This window comes from Leptosomus discolor, chromosome 9, assembly GCF_034619465.1.
Source record: "Leptosomus discolor isolate bLepDis1 chromosome 9, bLepDis1.hap2, whole genome shotgun sequence".
Classification (NCBI taxonomy): Eukaryota; Metazoa; Chordata; class Aves; order Leptosomiformes; family Leptosomidae; genus Leptosomus; species Leptosomus discolor.
Window position 1 is genome coordinate 24,913,747 of NC_141399.1, and position 22,888 is coordinate 24,936,634.

Here is a 22,888-nt window from a genome sequence, read left to right on the forward strand (position 1 = left end):
TGGAGTAGCTCTTTCTTTCTACCAATATCAGAAAATATAGAAGGCTGAAGAGGAAACAAAAGTTAAATGAAACCATTTAAAAATACAGTACTGTGACAAGATTTTATTTCATTTTTCAGTACTACATGCTTACTACCACTAAGAACAGACATGCCTTTTTTTTTTTTCTTTTGTTGTTTGTTTTTGGGGTTTTTTTAAACCTATATTAAATGTTGACCTAAAGCTTACTGTGCCTTGGAAATCTGGCTCAGGAGTTAACTGCATGAATTTTTATTTAAATAGATAAGCGCTTAAGTTTGAAAATAAGACAAATACAGCTGAACAGGAAAATTAAATTACAAATTCAGTTCATAGAAATATCTCTTATCCTATGCACTAAATCCTGTTAATTAGCTGAGTTCTTTTAAAAAAATCTTAAAATACTTATGAAACATTATTTACAAATTATATAAATAAATCCTAGGTCACTTAAATTAACCAATACAACAAAAAAGTCACCTTTTTGTACTGTGTATACTAAAAATTTTCTTGTTTATTGATCATAACCCAGTTTGCAGTATAAAATGTTTGTTCACTTACATCAAAATGGGTTCAAATAGAAGGAAGGAAGGTATTGGTTTCAAAAGAAAACAAACCAATATTATAAATGCTTAAAATCAATGAGGCTTCTTAATGTTCTTTTCTGCACAGTTTGCAGTCATTTTTTAGAAGTCCCTTCTACAGTATTTGTCTTGTGAACAGGTCATCTCAAAATATCAGAGACATAGTTTTAGCCAAGGGAAAATACTCAGTACATTGCTCACATGTCACAAAGACCTTTTATCAGGAGGGAAAGGACAGAACGGAATGTCAGTGGCCAGCATAAGCCTTTACAATATTTAACTTAAAAGGCAGCATTTATAGAACTAATCACAGACTATACACATCCTGCACTGAACAGTAATCAAAAGGACTGGAAAATATACATTTAGGAAAAGAAGAGACTGATGGTTTTCCATTACCTTTGTTAAAATTAATGCTTTTCTCCTTGTCTTTTGTTTTAAAACCACCATCGACACCAGCACCAACTACAACTACCTTTTCCTTTAACATAATATATGCCAGGTAACTACTGCATGTGTGAAATGTACAATAAAAGGAGAGAAACCACTGAATTTCCTTTGCAGACACATGAAAATATAAAGCCATACAGATTCCAAAGTGCCATGAATACAAATTCAAGTGATGGTTTATAGTATGTAGGAAAGAAACTAAATGGAACTTGCTCTATGGGTTGCCGAGCCCTTCGGCTGTATCTTCAGTTTCCCCTTTGGCTGCTTTGGTGAGAATATCCATCCATTTCATCTGCAGTTCTTCATCTTCTGCACTGAAATATAGAGTTTGCTGGGACTGGCAAAGCTTAAAAACATGTTTCACTTCAAACTTCTCACCAGAACCTGGTAAACTGACTTCATATCCAGGCAGAGGAATAGGACGTGGGCCCCGTACATCCTAAAGAAGAAAGAACAAGTGTAAAAATTCAGAAATGGCAGGAGCAGGGGTATACTGCGTGGGGAAGAAAGATTTCCTCTCAATGGGATTAAAGAAATGCCTGTTTCAAACAGTTTAAAACTCGCTTTGAAGTAGTAAGATGTGACTAGAGATGCATTACCCTACACCCGAGACACAGCCACTAGGCCCAGGCTCAGGCCAGGCAGCTACACCACAGCGCTCACCAAAGCGGGGTGTCTTGGTGTGTGCCACTGGCTGACAGCCCCCTGGCGCTAGAGCCGCAGCCTCCATCCCCGCCCGCAGAGCGAATGCACACACAGGCGGCAACAGGCACGCGAATGCAGCTCCAGAGCACACATGCATTCGGCTCCTCGTGCCGCACTGTAGTGCAGGAAACAGAGAAGAAGCAGTAACGACTGCTTAAGTTAAAACAATAAAAGGGAATAAGCTATTGCTGCTTTGATCTTCTTATTTAACAGATTCCCTTTTGCAGTAAGAATACAGATCCAGCAGTGGCATGGCTGGGGATTCTCATGTAATTTCACATAACATACACATGTTGTCTTTTACCAAAAAAGACCTTTACCTTTGCGTTAGATACAGGCAATCAGATCCACCTGAGAATAGCTCGGTGTAGTCCCTTTCGAACCTCATGGGACATTTGTAAGGTTGGTTAAAATGAGACAAATAAGCAGAGCTGGACACAGAGACACAAAGAAAACTACCAGGGAAGAGACTTTGAAATAAAAGAGAATTTCAGATTTCAAATCAATCAGTGAATCCTCTCAGATGGACCTGGGTTATTCATGACGCCATTCAGAGTTGTCAAGGAAGTGGAAGCTCAGATTCTTGAACATCCTCTAAAGGCCAGATTAGCTCACAGATCTAACGAGTTATACAGCTCTGTAACAGTCACATCTTGAGCATCAACCAACTCCTCTACTAAGCTCTCAGGAAAGGTGTACTTTGGCAAGGCAGGGTGTGCCATGACCAAGCAACTTGTTTCAACAGATGCCAGTGAAGCATTTTTCAAAGGCGGGTCCCCAAACTGAAGTCTAAACCACACAGGTATCAAAGCATCTGTAAGAAGCCGTCGCCTCTTGTAACAGCTACTTGTGTCGCAGCCTCATACCAAAGTTAACAAGGCATCTCACAAAGAGGTGGCAAAGTCATTCTTTTGTCATCCCATACTGAATGCAGATGACTTAGTAAATCTGGAAGGGGTCCACAGCTCTGAGAACAATGGCAAAAAAAAATATCTATTTTTCTAACACTTAGACTAAAGCAATTCAAGTTTCAGAACTGCACACATCAATGCAAACACATACATTAACTAAAGCGGAAAAAATACAGTCAAAAACTTGTCTATACATTTTATTAAATCAATACAGGCTTCCTGATTTATTAATCTACTACTTGTTATTGTTATGCAAAAATGCCAGAGTCCATCTGCTTGAGGACCAAGCACTATTCAAAGAGATTTATGGCAGCTTTAGATCAAATGCTGAAGACCTATTTGAGTGTAATTATTTGTCTTAAAAGCAGCATACAATTTCCAGATCCTGTCACCACAGCCACACCCATATAAACAGGGAGGTCTTGCACATGCAGACATTTGAACTGGCACATACCGAGTAGCTCTAGACCTGCACACATGGCAGTGCTAAAGCAAGCAAATATGGGACTGATGAACACAAAACGCACAAGAGAGCATGCAAGCTCAACCATGCCTGCTTCACTGAGCTTATTGTAGAAGAATAGACACTAAGACTCGTCACATGTAAAACTGGAGGTTGTCCATGACAATGAAAAATGATATCATTTGTAGCCAAGAAGTGCAGCGTAAGAACAAATTGATGTTTGAATTGTACGTTACACCTACCCAACATGTGCGCACACAGGCAGATTAAGCAGACTGCCTTTGGTCTTGCTGCTTTCCTTTGCTTAATATGATGCCTTTGCCACTTTCTCTGTACCTGCCCGGTCCAAAAGGAAGGGATTTAAGTTACCTCTGAAAAGCTGCACTGCTGACAGACAAAGGTGAAGCACTCAGCCTCGAGTCATACCACACACCCAAACCAGATCTCTCTGCAGGACCATGAGCATCTCTGTATTTCCTCTGCCACTGAGCCCTTCCCTTCCTACCTGGCATCCAGCAAATCCAGGGGCTATTCTGCACTCACGAGGAATATGGGCCCTACACCAAGCACATCAGTAGGATTTACAGGCCTTACAGAGAGATAGATTCCACATTCCATTTTTAAGAGCCTACTGGACTTTGCTGGTTGAATCAGGGCTTTTTTAAATATTTCTGTATGCAACATACTAGGGCTGCATGATACCAATATTTCATCAAACCCAACCACCCAGTGCTGAGAAGGGCTTCACTTTAGGGTTGATTGCAATCATTTTCCTGAGATAGTGGGTGACACACAAAAATCTACTGGATGTGTAATACTGTCAGTAATCACAAGCACTGTGCACTCATCCTGGCTCTAAGCAGCATAATACAATGGGTTATTTATCTAGGTAATTACAGCAGTATTTATTTATTGCTCTTTTATGGTCATTACAACATCCAGGGTTTAAGATTTGGGAACGGATAGCTCAATTCCACCATATAGGCTGCTCTATTTCATGCACCCCTCCATACAGACATCCCTCTCACACTGCACATCTTTTTGCAGCATGTAAGCTCTCTTACACAAATACACAAAACAACAGTTACTGATGGACCACTATCATTTTCCCCTACTACTTTTGAGTAGGCTTAGAAAATCCCTGTTTTTCCACCCAAACTCCACTCTCTACCCACTTACGATCTAATTCCAACCTTGCACAAGTCATTGAGAGACTCCTGTGATGTGATGGTGTGCCAAGATGCAAAGGTCTGCAGGAGCATGAAAAAGGACAGGCAGAGTTTTCTGCAGGGCCAATTAAAGCTTCACCTAAACAGGGTCAACAGACAAGCCACAAAAATACTTCTCCAAAACCCTGAGCTCAACTTCAAACACAGCTACTCCCTCACTTTCTAGGAGTAAATCACATTTACATGATGAATAAAAGATTTTTCTTCAGAATTTATAAAGCAAAATTCTCTCTTGGATCAAGCCTGATAATTACATACACTAGCTCTCACTATACTAGATTTTCCCTCCATATTTCTCCAAAATTCATTACTTCTCTAGCTAGCTGGGACTCCTTAATTCTATATTTCTCAGTCAGGTGTAAGTTAATGTCAGAGCTCTGGAGGTAGCTGCAGATTTTACAAGGCCAGTAGGGGCAGGAGCTCCAGTTGGGCCCTTGGAAAGACAGACTAATTTCTATAAAACCACTGATCCTTCAGCTTGAGGTGGTCTTTGCTTATAAGCGAACTCTTACAATTCCATTCAGATAAACACAACAAACAGCTGCACAAATTCTGTCTCAGTCTGAGGACAAATAAAATTGGTATGATTTCCATACCTAAATAAGCTGTGAATTTTAACCTCGTGCATAAAGCCTTATGCAAGACTTAAACTGTGAACACTCAAGGGATTAATTAATTCTCCTGGAACAAGGATCTAAAGCAAAACAGCAGGTTTTTTGCTATTTTAAACCCAGCAAATCTTATTTCCATTTGTACTGGCATCTCTTCTTTGGTGTCCAGTCCAGGGGTGCAGAGGACGAAAGCTGCCAGGGCTTTCACTGTATCAGAAGCTTCAGACTCAGCTTGGTTTACTCCTTCTTCCCCAGAGGGAGCTATTCTTTGTTCTTTTTAAAAATAGTCCCCCAACCTTCAAACTCCTACAGTCATGCTTTGCTTGGTCTGTGTTTCAAGACTTTTAAAACCATTGTTGGCAATATTATTCCCAAAAGGCACCTATTTTTTTAGGCACTGAAATGTATTCTTTGCAGGCCTAAAGAGGTTTGTGAGAAAAATGAAAGTGGTTGTACAAAACAAAACTACACCTGGGAAAATAACATTCAAGCACATGAGCGGTTCCCGACTGATTCTGATTTCAGACATTCAGACACCAGGAAAGAAGCTCTGGAAGAGACTTTTCTCAGAAGTCCAGCATATACTATGTAAACCAGAATAGCAAGAATGTTGGGTTAATATCAAGGACTGGTATTTGCTTCTTAATTTTTTCCTTCAGTTGGATGCAAATTGAAGAAAAGCATACGAGTGGGAATGGCAGGCCCTTGAAGAAGGGACTAATTTTTGTTGTTTATAGCCTCAGTCTGCAACTGGTCAATCCTGACAGTAAATCCTGGCTTAGTTACTGAATGTAAGATAGATCAACCTTGTCCTGTATGCTTTCTTGCTGCTGTATTGGGAGATTTATCTCACACCTGAAATAGCTGAGGACACTAACCACTAAATTTAACTGTCATAAAATCAACAATTAGTGTAAAAGGCACCCTTTTCCTCTAAAAAATAGGATCTTACTAACAATATCAACAAAAGCTCAAGATCAAATTTGGCAGGACATAGAACAAAGAACATAGCATCTGAAGCACAGAAGCTCCTCCAGTTTCCAACCCTGGCTTTGCATGACTGTCAGGAGTGGGCCTGGAGAATCGAGCATCGTTCTGCTGTGCACTAAATACAGCTAGTTTATGTCCCATGGGTTGTTACTTGTGCTGTCCTGAGACAACTGGTTGGGCACCAGGAGAAATTATCTTTCTAGGTCATACCATGTACGAGGTGCTGCTTCCTCTAAACTCCTTGTTCCAGTCATCTCTTAGATGACACAAATTGCTCCTGGGTGAGGAAGGCCAAAGAATTTAGACCTCTCTCCCTCTATTCCCGCTCTCCTTCCCAGGCTTGCCTGTGTGAGGCACTCTGGCTTGGTTTGTATGGGATACAGGGCTTGCACTGGTCCTTCGCTAAGGCACAGCTTTCAATCAGTTGAAAAGTTACACAGAGAAGCCATTCTCTCTGCTTTGCTTTTCAAAGCTTTTTTCCTTTCCCGAGACTGACTTTGGAATGATCTATAGATCGGGCTTGTTGCATTTGTTTTAGCGCTTCATTTGAGGCCATTTGCTTTTTCAACTTCTAATTTCAGTCCTGCATCTCCTGTTGACTAGGAGGGAAGCCAAACAGCTCACTGCTCGCAGGATGAGTTGGACACTTACCCAGTGCGGGGTTCAAATCCCAGACGAAGCCAAGTGGGCTGTGTCTGGAGCTCCAAATTCAAGCTTTCAGTCTCTCGAGTGCTATGCTTAAAACATTACACACACACTTCTTTAAAACCAGAGGTGTTCTTGCTGACAAGCAGCAAAACGAACACCCTTCTAAGGACAATGTGTACTTCTTGTTGAAGTATCCCATTTCCTATGGGGTAAGCTTTACTCTGAACAGCTTTATAAAATCATGGGTAATATTTAGTTCCCAGACTGTTCCTAGCTACAGCCATACAAACTGATGTTAATAAAAAGCAAACCCTTCATATCACTATAGTTACAGCATGGTAACGGTAGGCTGAATTTGGACCCACTTCTTCTTCCGTCCCACCCTGGAGTTAAAACAAAGCTGTGTATAAAGGTGTCAAATGTCAAATACAAAACTGGATATGAAGGATCTCATTTCAGCATTGTCATTCTTTATCTTCAGCACTAAGGAAGTGTGACTGATATTTCTATTTTGAATATTCTATCTTGGATACAGACATTTCTATCACTTGACTTTCATCACACACAAACGCTAGTTAGCTTCAACAGCACAATTTAAGAAAAAAAGCTTACCACAGTAATTGTTTCAAATACAGATAAAAATCACATGATGCTATGACAAGGAGCTTTACCACAGTCCATTTTTCATGCTGAAGAACATCTACATTTCCACAAATTCCTCCACCCTCTCAACCCAGAACTAGGTTTAAAAAAAAAAGAAATGCTTGAACCAGCAATTGTAATATTCAGACTGCTTCGCAGCTCTATTATTTTACAGGAAAGTGCTTTCCCAAATGACAGGGTAACAAAACCTTTGAATATACCTGTCTGAAACACCTAAAAAACCCAAAACATAACCAAATCATCCTTGTTTTGTCCTTTTTTGTTAAAAAATGGTAAAGAAAGCTATGAGCTTAAACATTTGCTCACAACCATATCAGCAGTGACTACAGATATCAAGGAAATCTGAAATCTCTGAGCCTTTCTGCTATACTCAGAATACCAAGTTCATTTTTGTTGAAATGAAGCCAAATCCTTTGACCTATTTCTCAGCTTGACAACTCATGCTTTTTTTTTTTTTTTTTTCTTGTGTGTTAACCCTCATGAATGCCATTTTACCTGGCTACTTCCTTGCAGATACAGAACCAGAGGTTCAGTCTTGGGGATGGTCACCCACATTTTGTACCAAGTCTTCCCTTTTTCAAGGAACTGGAGGTAGCTGCTGAAGATGCTGTTCTCAGTCGCTAAGATGCTTTGCTTCTGGATGAAGAAAAAAAAAAAAAAAAGAGCTGTTTCCATTGATGCTTACGTAGGTAAAATATTTAGAACTAAGTATAAAACATATTTAATTTAAGTTGTCCAGAGTCAAATAATACTGTAGGGCAAACCCTGGATAGCCCACAACTGAACAAAAGTTTAATCATTATTATAGGAATCAAGAAGTAGAACAATTCCATGTAATAGAGGCAGATGCTGAACTACTGTTCCCAGCGGACATGAAGTTAAATTCCACCTCCACCAAGTAAATTGAGAATGGTAATTAAGATGATGCAGCTAGTTTCTTGCTCAGCAAAGTAGGCTGGGAGATGATTTCAAATTAACACAAAGGTGTACTAACAGACACTCCTGTGCATGAATGTAGAGAGAAGTGAGCCAAATTAGAGAGCACTAGGGCAAAAAAAAAGATTGAAAGAAATTTTTGTCTTCTGATAGAAAGCAAAGAAAAACAAAATCCCTGCTCACATTAGACTTTGCACAGAAGTCTCCTGGTGATTTCTGGCATCTCCTAATAACATTTGTAAAGTGGCAATCTCCTCAGCTCCTATTACGTTTGTTAAGAAAGTTTAATGTAAATAGGAGGGAAAGAAAAAGACCAGCTCTGATCCTTCTTTCTTATGCACCTACTTTCTTGCATTTTACATGATCCTTTGAAGATTTAGCAGAAGGCTAGAAGCCTGAGCACACGAGGGAAAAAATTACTCTTTTCCCTGGGTTTTTACAGCTTTCTGCTGTACTCTACTTTCTAAAGTAAAGCCATAGGTTACATTTCACTGGTTTGCCTTTTGGCTTTTCAGATTAACAGAGCTCCCGGCTGGGTAGGTGTAGGTTTTCACTTTACTAGCATATAGCTCTGCTGAAACAGAGCTAGAAAGTTTACCATGAGATACCACAGACTATACTGATGCATATTAAGTGCTCATCGTCTGTAGGCATAGCTGTAGTGCATATCTGAAGTATCAAGCTCTGGATCCAGAATCTTCTATGTGCTCTGAAGACATGGTAGTTAAGGGAAGGACAACCTGCATTTGTAGCTTGACACCACTTTGTTTTTCTGAGTTTCTGGACAAAGCACCTGAGCAGCAGAGTTCACTCTGGGGCACTGTGCTGCTGTAATTTTATCTGTGTGGGTACATTTAGCAGCCTGGAAAGAACTATGATATACTGGGAAGCAGAGCGGGGCAGGGTCTAAGACGACTATTTGAGGAAGCATTTATTAGAGGAGCTCTGGATCTGCACTGGCAAGTTTATGTTTCTTGCTCAGTCTAGCTCTTCCACATAGTTTGGTTCTGATGAAATAGAACTAGAGCTAAATACTGTACCTCTGCCGCTAGTCTTTTCTTTTGTTCTCCAACTGCTTCCACTCCAGGGCTGCATGGGCTTGCTGATAACTGTAGAAAACACTCTTTACATACGCGATTATGACGGCTGTTATCTGCAAGTGGTTTAAACTCGGAGCATTTTGCACAGATGACCTGGATCAGAAAGATGGTGCTTTATTAGCCATCACTAAAACATAACCCCTCTCCAAAGAAAGTGACTCGCAGAACGGTTGTTACTAAAGTAAAATCCAGAAAACTAATATAAGATAGAGAGACCAATATAATATTTACTTTATTTACCTCCATTAATAATTAATGTTTTTGTGATCCCATGCTGTGTACAAATATACCTAATGAAAGAAAACATAAGCCTTTTGGGAACTACTTTATGATTAACATGATGCAAGTTTGCTTTTCTTATAAGCCTTTACGAGTCAAAAAGGGCTTAGGCTGACAAAGCAATCAGTGTTTTTTAATGCCAATCATAAAACGGTCTAGGAAGGACTGATTTTCAGAGTAAAGGTGGCTAACATTTCCTCATCAATGAGGCAGTTCAGCCTGATAGAACTGAGGAATCCAAAAACCACTGGCCATTTTAAGAACATAGTCCAATATATTATCCATTAAAAGCTATTTGTCTGATGCCAAATTAACAACTTTTGATTCCTTTCCTCAGCTGCCAAGAGGACACAATGACACATCAGTCCCATGAAACCAGTGCTTTTGAGGAGTGACGGATCTGCAGCTCTGGAACCTGTTTTCACACTTCAAACCTGACTCGACCACTTCCTGTTGCACAGCTGCTCCAGGGAGAGAAACTGCCCCCTGGGGTGTAAGGCAGGGGCAGTCAGCCCAATTCGACACCCATTCCCAATTTACTGTACAGTAATACACCACAAACACTCTTCAGGTACAAGCATATGTTATTCTATGCTTCACTGCAAGACATTCCTATACAAAGGTAACTGCCTTAATTCAGTAAGTGTTAAGTGAACCATTCTGCCAAGTTATATAAACAAAAGCAAGTTAGTATTTTTAGAAACATGACAGTCTTTCCTTGAGATGGATTAACTCCTTTAATTTGAATGCTATTGCCACATCACAAAACATTGCATAACCAACAACTGCTTAACAATAAATTATTAATATTGTAATTCTTCTTATCTCTCTGTCCATGAGGGAAATCTATTGTTTCATTTCTCTACTAATACTGAGCTTTGCAATGGAACATTTTAAACCTTCAGAAAGGTATATCATGATTTTAGCAATCATTAATAAAAACAAACCTGGAAGACTGAAAATCTCAACCCAGTGCAAAATTGTCTCCTCCACAGTAATTTTATTTCAACTGTTGAGACTGAGGTTTCTTCAAAGATCTTAACCACAGATTTAGGTCTCTCTTCAGCTGAAAATTTATCTCCACTTCAAATGAATAACAGTATTTAAATAACATTATTCTGTACCAGTTACATTAGGAACACTGAACCAAGAAATTCAAGTCACAGAAGGCAGGTTTCAAGTCATATTACAGAAATTAATCTCATATCGGCTGTGGTTGTGATTTTCAGCAAAAAACCCTAAGAATTAAGCTGTCAGTGAATGGCACTGGGGAAGGGTGACTAAGTGCCTTCGGTAACCTGGCCTTAAATCTCCAGGACTGTTGCTGTTTTTTTTTACTTTTCAAGCAGGAGGAAACCACTTTAGCACAAGCAATTCTTCACAACTCTGCTTTAGAGAAAGAAGAATCCATCCATCTTTAATATTGTATGTTCAGCTGTTCATCCTAGCAAGAGCTGCTGTGTGAAGTAAGGCTGTCTGAAGGCCATTCTGGTTCCGCAAACACAATATAGGGAACAACTCCCTTCCCAGATACACGCACATCCCCAGGGAAGGCACCACATTTCTTTTTATCCACTGAGGCACTGTATCTGCCTTTAAAATGGCACAGAATAGGCCCACTGCACCAGAGTTTTGATCTTTTTTCCCCTGATTTCGAGGGAGTAAAGCAAGTGGAAAGATATGCTCTGTCAATGACCTGCCATGATCTAGACCATTTTTTACTTCCTGCCCTGAAAAAAATAAAACATTCTCTTCAACGGCCTCTGCAGAAGAAACTAAAAAGCTCTGTGCATTCTGATACTTACTGCTCCACACTGCTTACAGTGGTGCCGCCTTTTAGTGATGGAGTTAAAGCTTTCACTGCAGCTCTTGCAAGCCTGTTTCTCCTTGTCACGCTTGGATTTGGAAGATTTCCTACAGGAATCACTCTGAAATGAAAAGTACAATCATGTGATTTTTTTTTTTTTAGGAAAAAGATTGCAAAACAATTCATACAGTTCTGCTGACAAAGATCCTCTTTGGGATTCACACCATTTTAGAAAAGAATTCACATCAACTCTGCTGATGGCCTGTAGCTGGATGGCTGGCTCAGTGTTTCTGGTAAGGTTTTACGTGATCTCAGATTGCTAAAGCCAATTCCTCAAGTCCTTCTCTGCCCAGTTGTGCCCTTACTGCCACTGAGCGACCTCATCTCACCATCTGCAGGCAAGAAGGAAGAGGAACCGGCAATGTGGGCTTCTCAAGAAGAGCTTTTCTTCCAGCACTCGCCTCTTCCTCCCTGCGGCAACACAACTTGGTTAAGATAAAAGTTGCTGACTTTGTGAGTGCGTTGTAAACGCTTCTGTTTGTGATGAGGAGATGTGAAGGTTTCGGGAAAAATGGCTTGACTGAAGAAGTGAACGGTGCTGGCAGTGAATGTTTGTATCATCCAACTTCATATGCTTAATTTAGGAGCTTCCTTAGGCTCCCTCCCAGCCTGTGATGAGACATAAAGCTTCCCAGGAAGACAGGAACACCTATATCAGGGACCTGCTATCAACTGCTCTTGGCAGAAGACACTTTCTGTCAGCTGTCTAGACAGCCAGGCAAGTTTAGCCTCTTATGCTAAGCACCTAAGCTGGTACATAAAGTCACTCAGTATAATTAAACCAAATTGTACAGTTTTCTGATAAACTGGAGAGCATTAACATGACAACGTGCAGTTCACAAAAATACAGCTTCACATAGAACTTCAAGTAACCCCCCTGTTTCGTTTTCTTTCTTAAATAAATTAATACTATTCCTCCTTCCTGGTAAGGATGGCTATGTGCAAGGGAACAGCACCTCCTAGTCTAGGTAAGCCTAGGCCCCATCCCAGCCAAGCAGCATGGAGATCCAAGTCTGAAGAACGTGGCTGCATCACGTTCCTCTGGCACAGCTCTTTCATGAGAAGAGGTTTGATAACTCTCTTCATCTTCATTTGCTTGACACAATCATTTAACAATCTACTGGGAGAAGAAACGTTTCCTCTAAATCAAAAGAGCAGAGGTATTTTACATTTTTTCTGAAAATCAACCAGGTGAAGATCAGGCCCATTGTAGGTTACACAGATTCTGGACATGTTGACAAGACCCTCTTCCCTTTAAACCATTTGTGCATTCTAAGTTACAGCTTAAGTCCACTTGAGAGAGAACAATTGGCTCAACAAACTTCCCCTTCTTCAAAGACTTTATTTAACACAAGGATGAGGGTGTGTGGGGGTGGGAGGAAAGGCAGCAGCAATTACAATCAGCAGACCCTGCCCACGGATCACCAGGTCTGTGTCACCAGCACTAGCGAAAGCCTGCCACTCGCCCTAAGGTCTCACCTAGTTATGATTAACCTGCAGAAGTCACTTACACTGATTTTCAGGCCAATTAAAAAAAAATAAAAATCAAATTTTATAACCTGACACCACTCTCCCATCTTTCACCCTCCTTGAGTCTCTGCCCTGCCATTCCCTGGTTGGGAAAGCACATTGTCTTTCAGCAGAGCTACTGAAAACCACCCTGGCTTGTAATGGCATTACACAACAAAACCACAACTAGTTACTTCTAATTGGAGTGGATCTTTTCATTTTTATGATCTTTTCTATAGCTGCCATAGCAATGTTTCTAACTCGTATACAAGTACATAGGATGTTTTGCAATTCAGCTTGGTGCAGCAGAGTCATACGGATTTGTTCATTCAGGAAAATCACTATACCCCCATATACGTACATATTAACTGCTCAGCAAAACAGAATGCCTGCAAATCCAAGTCCTCCCCCACACATAAGCAGAGTGCAGTATTTCACTCTTCTTGTGAAGAACCAGATGTAACCAGTATAACACTGAATTACACCAACCAAACAATGCCTCAGATGAATCATTGGCAAAAACGGTCCTTTCAGACTCTATCAGACCCCTTCGAGTTGGGCATGTAATTAAGGCAATTTGAAAATTTTTTACTGATCAGCCACAATCTACAGAGTAACTTTTTTATTTGTATCATATATATTGGCTAAAGTTAGCAATATCTTACTCTGATTTTGATGCTAATGCTATTTAATTTTTTAGAAGACTGATTTTCCTGCCACTGGCTAGGGATGGACTCCCCTTAAGTTTGATCAGAGCATTTCCACACCAGTCAACCTTATTTTTTCTCCTCTTAATACTTAAAATTTCCATATAAGCATAATAAGCCTTTTGAATCTTACGTTAACAACAATTTCACTAGTGTTACCTGTAAGAGTAAGAGTATAAATGAAGGCACCATTTAGCCTTGTGAGCTGTGACTGGAAGATAATATTGATCAGTGCTGAACAAAACCAGTTCTTGGCTTGCAATCGATACCTACGTGTGTCTGCATAGGAAAAATGCTGAAGTTCCCCTAACATGAATTGAATGGCCTGCTTCATGTGGAAACTGGTTAACCTGATTTGTACTTCAATAGGAATATCTATCACCACCCACATGCATGTTTCTGTAACACAGATAAGACTCAAGTTGAATACTTCCTCTAATGGATCTCGTATTTGACTTCCTCCTCAGTGTGAAACAGTCTGGACACTGTTCACTTTCAGAAATACATGGCCCATATATTTGACAACAGAAAGAAAGCAGAAAGGGTATTATATTGGGCAAGATTTGTATGACAGTTACACATGAGCTTTTATTTTAGACCATTATATTTTCACTTGTGCTGTAGCATAGAACAAGCATTTAATACTAACTTCACTACTCAAAAAAGGCCCTGATAAAGAGGTCTTTAAGTGTTTGCTTAACATAAGCAATGTTTCATATTCCTCAACATTATGAGAATACAGTGAGAACACAAGAGTTTGAAACATCGCTATTGCAGCTGCAGAAAAGATAATAAAAATGAAAATATATTTTCTTTATGACTCGGCAAATTCCAACAAGCAATTATAGAAGAAAGATTTACTCAACATTATGTTATTTAACTGCTGACACTGGGAAAGAATTAAGAAGCCCTTTGCTTTCCATTCCTGTGAAAACCATGAGACTTTGCTGCATGGGCAGTTCCCCATCCCACCCAGCAATGGCTCAGGATGTTGACCTTGCCACGTTCCCTTAACTATACACCATTTGAACATGAGAAATTTTTGTAGATAACAGGTACACGCATTGTAATTCATCAAAGTAAAATTTCAAAGTTCATCAAAGATAAAATTTAACAGTCACTTTGCAACTGTGTCCTTTTTTTATTACACAAGCTATGTTATTTACTGTTGATATATGTTAAGAGGCAAGCTAATACAAAGCTGCCCTAGCTTCAACTTGAACATCACGATAATAATTGTCATATTTCTCATCTTTCTTGGTTTACCCAGCTCTGTTTTGAAGCTGGTGAGTCTGACAGGAAAGGACACTTGTATAAAATCTGTCCAGAGCTAGGATCTACAGTAACTTCATTCAGACTGGACTGTTTTGACCACTAATTTGTTTTCACTCTACAGCTGCATTTAACTCTTTAAATCTTGACAGCTTCCTCCAATTTTAAAATTTTGGTGGAAGAAAAGCATATGTGCCAGCAAGAGGTACAACTCATACCTAGAGCTAAGTGACTGCAAGGTGAAGGCCTGTGGCTGGCCTGCTTAGGAAAGCAGACATCACATCATTAGTGAACCACTGGAGCCTCCATTTGCTTCTGAAAAGTCGAGGAGAAACACCAAAGAGCTGGTGGGAACAGCAAGAAAACCAATGGGCTCAGGAGACTGCTCTGTTATTTATTACTTGCTATATATTTCATTCTGTCGGGGCCAGCAGGTAGAAATTAAGCCTCAATGCTGTACATGCAATACATACACAGTCTGATGAGATTCTTACATGGGCAGATACACAAGCAACAAATGGGGTTTCAAATCTTTTTTTCTCACTATGCTTATACAGCTGCCCTCAAGGCCAGGTCGGATGGGGCTTTGAGCAACCTGGTCCAGTGGAAGGTGTCCCTGCCTATGGCAGAGGGGTGGAACTAGGTGGTCTTTAAGGTCCCTTTCCACCCAAACTGTTCTGATGCTATGATTCTCTGACACCCACAATGGAGCAGAAATCAGCAGGTGCTTCTGGAAATGCTGAATATATGTGAGAAACTAATTTAAATTATATAGTACATTTTGTACTTTGTAATGCAGCAAAATTGTTTAGTGTGTTTCTCTATATGCCAACATAACACATGCAAAGTTTCAGGCAAGACAATCTTCCACTGGCTTGTGCATTCTTTGCGCATGCAGAAGGTTGAGCATAAACTGTGCTAGCAGTTGCAGGGCAGCAAACAGTTACCACAATGCTGTACTGCAAGCAGATTGTACTTCCTGCAGCAGGTTTTCAGTCTGGTTACGCTAACATGCAACACTGAAGAAAACACCAGCAGTCTCTTCAGGGGACTCAACAGCACAGGAAGGAGATACTAGTTTGCTGACTAGCACTACCACCAAGTGGTTTACATGTGGAAGCTGTTAAGCATAGAACATACTTGCTCATGCACTCACTGAGATATTTCTAAAGGAACGTCATAATTAAAAATTAGTATTTTCTAAAGCTGCAAGTTACATCTGAATTCGTTGCTCATGCTGATGTTATCCGGTTGCTACAATACAGCAGAACAAGATCCCAGGATCAGGACTACACAATTTTGGATATTCTTAGCTTTGTGTTGATCAAGTCCATTTTTATTTTTATCTCAGGAACTAAATTTTTCTTTAAATACACAGCTTAAGAAAAATTACTTAATGTGCCAAGATATACTATGCAAATCACTGACACAACTATGTATAATCAGCTAAAAAGATCTAATTTTTTTTTTTTTAATTAGAGCTAAAATTTGCATTTCCCTAAGAAACTTAAGACCAACAGAAATTTTTAAGTGTTTGGTTTTAGATGCTATATAAAACATCTTTTTCATTAAGCAACTAGCTCACTATAGCATCTATAACTCAAGGAACAGGGGCATTAATTGCAAGGCTGACTACAAATAAATAAAAAATTGCTTAGGGAAAATATGAAGTTTGAACAAACAATAAACAGCAAGGAGCACACTAATTACAAATGCTTATTTTTAATAAGCTCTTGTTTGTATAGGTCAGGTTGCTGGCTTGTTTAACAGCTTTCCATTGATACCCTGTAAACTCTACCAGTAGCTTACCAGCTTGGCCAGAGGTCTGGAAGAGCCTGGTACATGGCTCCTTTGTTATTAAAAAGGTCATACTGATACAGAATATCCTATAGTATGTCTCAGCAGATAAGGGGTTTTTTGTTTGTTGTTGTTTCTTCTTGTTGGGGCTTTTTTCAGTAAACTCAGCTGACCTTACAGCATTTTCTGAAAATCTGTTATTCTCAGAAGACATTTCAGGAGGGAGAGATAAGAATGCTAAAGACTAGACCTTATTAAGGACTCAAAACCTCTGGTTTGACTCAGGAGCAGTCAGAGACATTGAACAGAGCAAAATGAAAAATACCTTTAAAAGTATATTTTGCTTTTGAAGCAGCCAATCACTTACAGGCCAGAGATGTATGAAAGTGCTATCATCTCCTCCTCTGTATTGGCAGAAACATGAAAAGCACGCTAAGAAAGAAGTGTTAATCAAAATTTCTGGAGATGAAATCCTGGGTTACACAACATGACAGTATTAACCAGCCAGGTTTCCTTGTCTCTCGTTGCCCTCCTCCCCGCAGGTATTCAGTGTAGCTCCCTATCAGAATTTAAAAACAAACAAACCCCCCACACCCCACACCCTCCCCTGCCCCCCCCTGCTACGAACATAATAATCAACTTCCCTCCAGCTAGGCTACCCATAACTAGGCTCTCACACATCTGGAGCACGTATCTGGAACAGGAGAATTTAAGCTGTGGGTGTAACTTAGCTACGAAGTTAAGGACAGCACAGCTGCAGCATCAGCAGAATATAAACCAATATACTGAAGTACCTCTGATTTTTTTTTTCCTGCTACAAAAGAAATATAAACCACACCCTCCACCCCGCCTTGCTCTACCAAAAGTAATAGGTTCAAATTACTTACCCCTCCAAATGCACCACCACCATCTGCTCCTGCCATCGATTCCACCAAGCTGGTGCTTGCCATCTGAGGGAAAGAGAGTGACACAGAACAGTCTCAACATGGATATTCTTCCTAAAATACATTAAATGTTGAAAAAAAGAAAACATGGCATCATTTGCTTTTGGCCCCTTGACTATTTGCTTGTGAATACACTTTAATTGCACATGCACTCAGTGACCCTCAAAAACTGGGTTGACTATGAAGTGGGTGACTTTACAGATGGCACTGCATTGCCAAGCCTGCTTTTCGCTGCAGTGTGTGCATATCCCCCATAAACACTGCAGAAAGTGAACGGCTGCATTTTGAATTACACCGCTTCGTTCGAGCCCTGCAAGCTGAACGAGCAAGTGCTTTGTGTAGCCAGTGGATTCTGAGGAGGAGTATTTACTCCATTCAAATAGTACTCAGTTACATTTTTCTTAATTGCAATACATCTCTTAATAAATGCAAACTGGCATCTATATGTATTCAATACATATATGTATTCCATACATATAGAGGGCAAACAACAAGCTTATGTACACCAAAATCATAGGCTACACCCTAAAAGGAAAACCATCTCATCTGTCATTAATTTACAGGGAGTTTGCTAGTTTACAGGGAGTTCTCAAAATACTAGAGTCTTTATGATAAATTCTCCTGTTATTCCTATAGATCATTCTTCCTTTGCCAATTAGACAACATCTCATATTTCAAGGTTATCTAAATCTCCAGTGCATTTTTGCACTCTAGCTTCATTCCATTTGAAAGCAAAAAGGTTTAATCGCTGTTATTAGAAACAACCTGAACTGTAGCTTTGAGTTAGCAGCCAAATTGAAGAGCTATTCATTCTGATACCTAGTTGTATCTATTTATATACTAATACAATCAATCGACTCTTGAGAAGTGGTGAATGAGCAAATTCTTGGGACTAGGGCTGGGCCACCCCCAGAGCACTTCCTCAGGGAATGCAACGTAATTAAAGGGAAGCATCATGTATTCAATTCGAGCCAACGATTTCTGCTGCTACAAAAACCCAGCAACACTAGGGTCTTCACACCATCTATTCCCCGGTCCTGTGGAAAGGGGTTTCTTTCCACTGGAATCCTAATCAACCCAGGTATTTAGATCCCTCTGCCTAGTAAAAGGACATCTGTGTGCTGTGACATGGGACTTGGGAAAGGAAATGAAAAATGCAGAGAGAAAACGGCGTCTGAAGGAGAGATCGAGAAAACCCCACCAAATTTAAGGAAACAAGCAAAGTTCTCTGGTTGCCTGTTCAGATCCCCAGGCCCTTTTAACGTTATTTGGAATAACATGCTAAAAATCAAATACCCTCTACTGTTAACCTGGTAAAGATTTCAAAAGGGCTTCTCCCCCTTATGTTACCATTACCACTCAAAGTGTATAAGATTTGGTATGGAGACAGATAGTTACTCACATGTTTGTCAGAACTACCCCAGAGCTACAGGGAGGAATAGAAATAGGGATGGGAAACAATGATGATTTAACAGGATCTAAAAATCATGATTTAACTAACAGAAGCACTCCCAAGTCTCAAATCTAGCAATGCTAATTCCCCAGAGCTCAGCTCCCTGCAGCCCTTTTCCTTGCCAGCCTTCTAATGATGCAACAAACCGTGTCTTTCCCCCACACCATGAGCCTCCAACTCTTCTAAGATCAAGCAGTGGTAAAATAGGTCCTTTTCCTTGGGAACATTTTTAGATGGCTTTAAAGAAACCCTTCACCTAGCCCTGAAATGGTGCACATGAAAATGGAAAACAGGCAAAGGAGTGTCCTCTTTCTGAAGGGAGTAAGCCACAAAGGGACACCAAAGCTTTTGGGAAAGACTTCTTCAAAAGACCACTGCCACAGTCACCCTGCAGGGGACTGAATGGCAAGGACTCTGAATATTCACCTCCTGACAGGTGGGAGTTTATTAAATGCCGCAGATTATTGCACAGGCATAATCTTAAGAATCAGGTCAAATGTCAGATCTCTGCACCTCCAAGAAACTGCAAGTCTTCTGTAGGCAAATTACAGGCTGAAGATCAACCCTTAATGCTTGTATGAGCTTATGTAAGTCAGCGGGGAAAACAAAAGCATGGTAAGAATTGCGTGCAAAGGCATGCACTGGTCATGCAACTGAAATTAATCATAAGCATTGTAACATATCAAATGTATGGCCCAGGACGGGAGAAAAGCAATTTGGCTATTTTTCTACAGGCTTATTAGAACCAGAGCCCAATTTCTAGTAGCTGTTACAAAGCCAGCCTGGAATCCACGAGTGCATATCTATTTTTTGACTCATGAGAGCAAAAAAAGGAAGATTATAATAATTTTTTCCTCTAATGCACGCTGCCCAATATTCCATAAAGATGATCAGATCTGTACGGTGGATGCTGCCTACAGTAGCGTATTGCTACTAAGAACGATCTCAGTATTTGTCCAGTTTTCCTTACAGAATTACCTTCAGCTCTTTTCAACTGACAGCAATTTCTGCCACACTTAGCTGTGACATCAGTTTTCAAATCTGATTATCTAGATAAGCTAATCTCCTAAAAATGCAGGATAGCATTCTGGCATAAAAGAAATTAAGGTGCATCGCATACTGCATTAATATCACACCCAGGAGATAAAGCAGATCTCTGCTCTGCTTGACTTTTATGAACCAATGGGGTATAAACATGTGGCTACACCACTAACACAGAAGCAAAATAAAATGGCAATTACAAAGCAAGATAACAATATTGAAGTTGAACAGTCACTGTGTCTTAATTGGATAGAAAGAAGTGCTTATTAGCAAAAGATTTTTTTCCATCAGAGTACCCTGGTTCTGAAGGCAGCCATGAATTAACTGAAAAATGTAGGCACGAATTGATTATTTTCGAATTTTTTCTGAGTATTTTTAGTTGATCAAGATCAGTAAACTACGCCATATTCTAAAAATGGCTCACGGCTGGCTGCTACCAGCAACAGGACTCTAGCCACTGCAGAGGTTTGTGAACAGCTCCACTGTTAGTTTGACTAACGCTGTGATGAAAGGAATATCTAACACCTCTTCTGAGCCCCCTGAGAAACTGGTCAGATAAAACCCCAGCATTATTGAGTTAATGAATCAGATCAGAGAAAGGACAGGTTTCAAAAACATTTAGCTACCAAAAAAAAAAAAAGTTTAGGAGGGCAGGGGAGAGGGAAGATAAAAAGATCCCAAAGTTTAAACTCTGCAGATGGACCTTCCCTCCCTGTGCTCCAAGATCCACCATGTTTGACCACTGACATCATCAACACACAGGCAGCTCCCCATGAAACTCCTATGAATTTCCTTCTCCCAGGCCCTCTCCTCTTTAGCTTGTAGCAAATGACTGTGGCTTTCACCATCATTTTCAAGTCAAATGAAGAGAGATTACCATTCTCACATGAATACTTCCAAAACAAAATTCCTAGCAAACACAGCATAGAGTAACACATTACAACTGTAGAGAAACTTTCAGGACTGTTTTGCAAATATAATTGAAGAGTATTCTTTCTGAAATACATTTATTATCTATAAGACAGTATTTTTAAGATCTTTTAAAATACATCCATTCCCTTTCAACCCTTCAATTTTTTTTAAAATAATAAGAAAATAAGAAAAAAGAAAGAAACTCAAAACGCATCTCTGAGGAGATGGTGAAAGGTAATGAATACAACCTCCCAAGCACACAAACATCATTCCAGACAGCCAACCACTCATAACATTGAAGAATTACTCCTGTTATGTTAAATAAGCCATTAGTCTGGAAAACAGGACTGATAGGTCACTTGCACTGAATTACTCTGGGTAATTTATTCCATACCTGCACTGGTGAGTAACTATGAAGTGCATTTGAGAGCCAGAGAAATGGAGCTGGTTGAACAGTAATTTAACAGAAAAATCAAGAACAAGACTACACTATTTTAAAGTTAGCCGTGTAAGTTTAGTTTAACTGTTTGTAAAACTGTTATAGCAAAAAAGGAGCATCAAGCGCTCGTACTTACCAGTGAATCAGGAAGATGCTCCTCCTCTTGAGAAAAAGAGCTATTGAAAGCTCTAAATGTCTCACTGTTTTGTTTGTGCTTTTCAATTGTTGCTTGAATGACCTGAGACAAAAATTCCAGCAAAGATGAGAAGCGTCACAAAAGAAGCCCTGGAAAAATTCTCTCATAGGAAGGTGGTAAGGATTATCAATTTAGTGAAAAGCTCTTACACTTGCATAAATGAAATGGAAACTTAAAAACGTTAATAACTACAAGTGTTGCTGCAAACTCATTACTGTTTAAGTCAAAAACTAAGACTCCTCTCAGGCAGTGTCTCCTATGAGTGAGACTGCAAGAATACACATTGCTACTCTCTGATGTCTGTCTCTTCTCTCACTGGGCTTGAGGACTGCAGGGAATGGGCACACATTTGCAGCCCCCGTACGCTGCGTGGAGACAGGGGGTCAGCAGTGGGACCCCGACTGCAGCTCCACGTTTCTCCATAAGCAGCTTTGCCAGCCCAGCCCACCCAGCTTCCTCGCAGTGTTCATTCAGAACCCCAAAAAGATAATTTTAAAAACAAAAGGTGCTGTCTGCATGGTGATTTCCACCCATATCATAATGGGTCTGTATTAACCTGAATCCATTCCCTCTTCTCCTCTTCTGTCCTGTTAAAACAAAAGAAAAATACAGAAAACATCATCATTCTACTTCCAATATTTTCAGTAAATTCAATTCACATCTTTGCAGCTTTATATCCATCAAGATTTTAGCTTTGCTACTGGTTATTTTATAAACATTATTAATAATTATTGTCCTCAATGATTACCAAACAAATGGAAAAATATTTGAATTATTAACACAGTGGAACCTGCAAGCACTACTATAAACAGCATAAGCGTTCAATGAAGCAAATCAACACAGCACTTCAACGTTCCCTGACTTAGGACCAAAATATGCTCTTGCATATGTAAGTTAGGCATCTCTGATGCTCATCTCCTCGTTTAAAGTTATGTCATACTAGCATAGCCATCTCTTGCACAAATTTCTACATAAACATTCACAAACCTCAAAAGACAGAACAAGCATCATACCTGGCTTGTAGTTCCAGTGATCTCTTTTTTCCTGTTATTGAAAATGTATGAGCCACGTTTTGCTTGGCAATTTCTTGGACCTGTAAAAAGAACACGTCAGCTTCTTACTACTCTCCTGTTGTCTTTCAATCATTTTTAATGACTTATAAAT

At 39.8% G+C, this 22,888-nt stretch overlaps 1 protein-coding gene across 1 annotated transcript in view; it reads right to left on the reverse strand.

The window, feature by feature from the left end:
* Positions 1-664: 664 nt before the first annotated feature.
* Positions 665-22,888, reverse strand: part of FGD3 (FYVE, RhoGEF and PH domain containing 3) — a 111,537-nt gene continuing 89,313 nt past the window's right edge. The window contains exons 12-19 of the mRNA XM_086470412.1: positions 22,738-22,817; positions 22,281-22,311; positions 21,665-21,766; positions 17,627-17,689; positions 11,393-11,515; positions 9,249-9,401; positions 7,768-7,908; positions 665-1,491 (exon numbers count right to left, since the gene is read on the reverse strand). Of these exons, the coding sequence (XP_086326538.1) occupies positions 1,267-1,491; positions 7,768-7,908; positions 9,249-9,401; positions 11,393-11,515; positions 17,627-17,689; positions 21,665-21,766; positions 22,281-22,311; positions 22,738-22,817 (918 nt within the window). The 3' untranslated portion in view covers positions 665-1,266. The remainder of the gene's footprint in view (positions 1,492-7,767; positions 7,909-9,248; positions 9,402-11,392; positions 11,516-17,626; positions 17,690-21,664; positions 21,767-22,280; positions 22,312-22,737; positions 22,818-22,888) is intronic.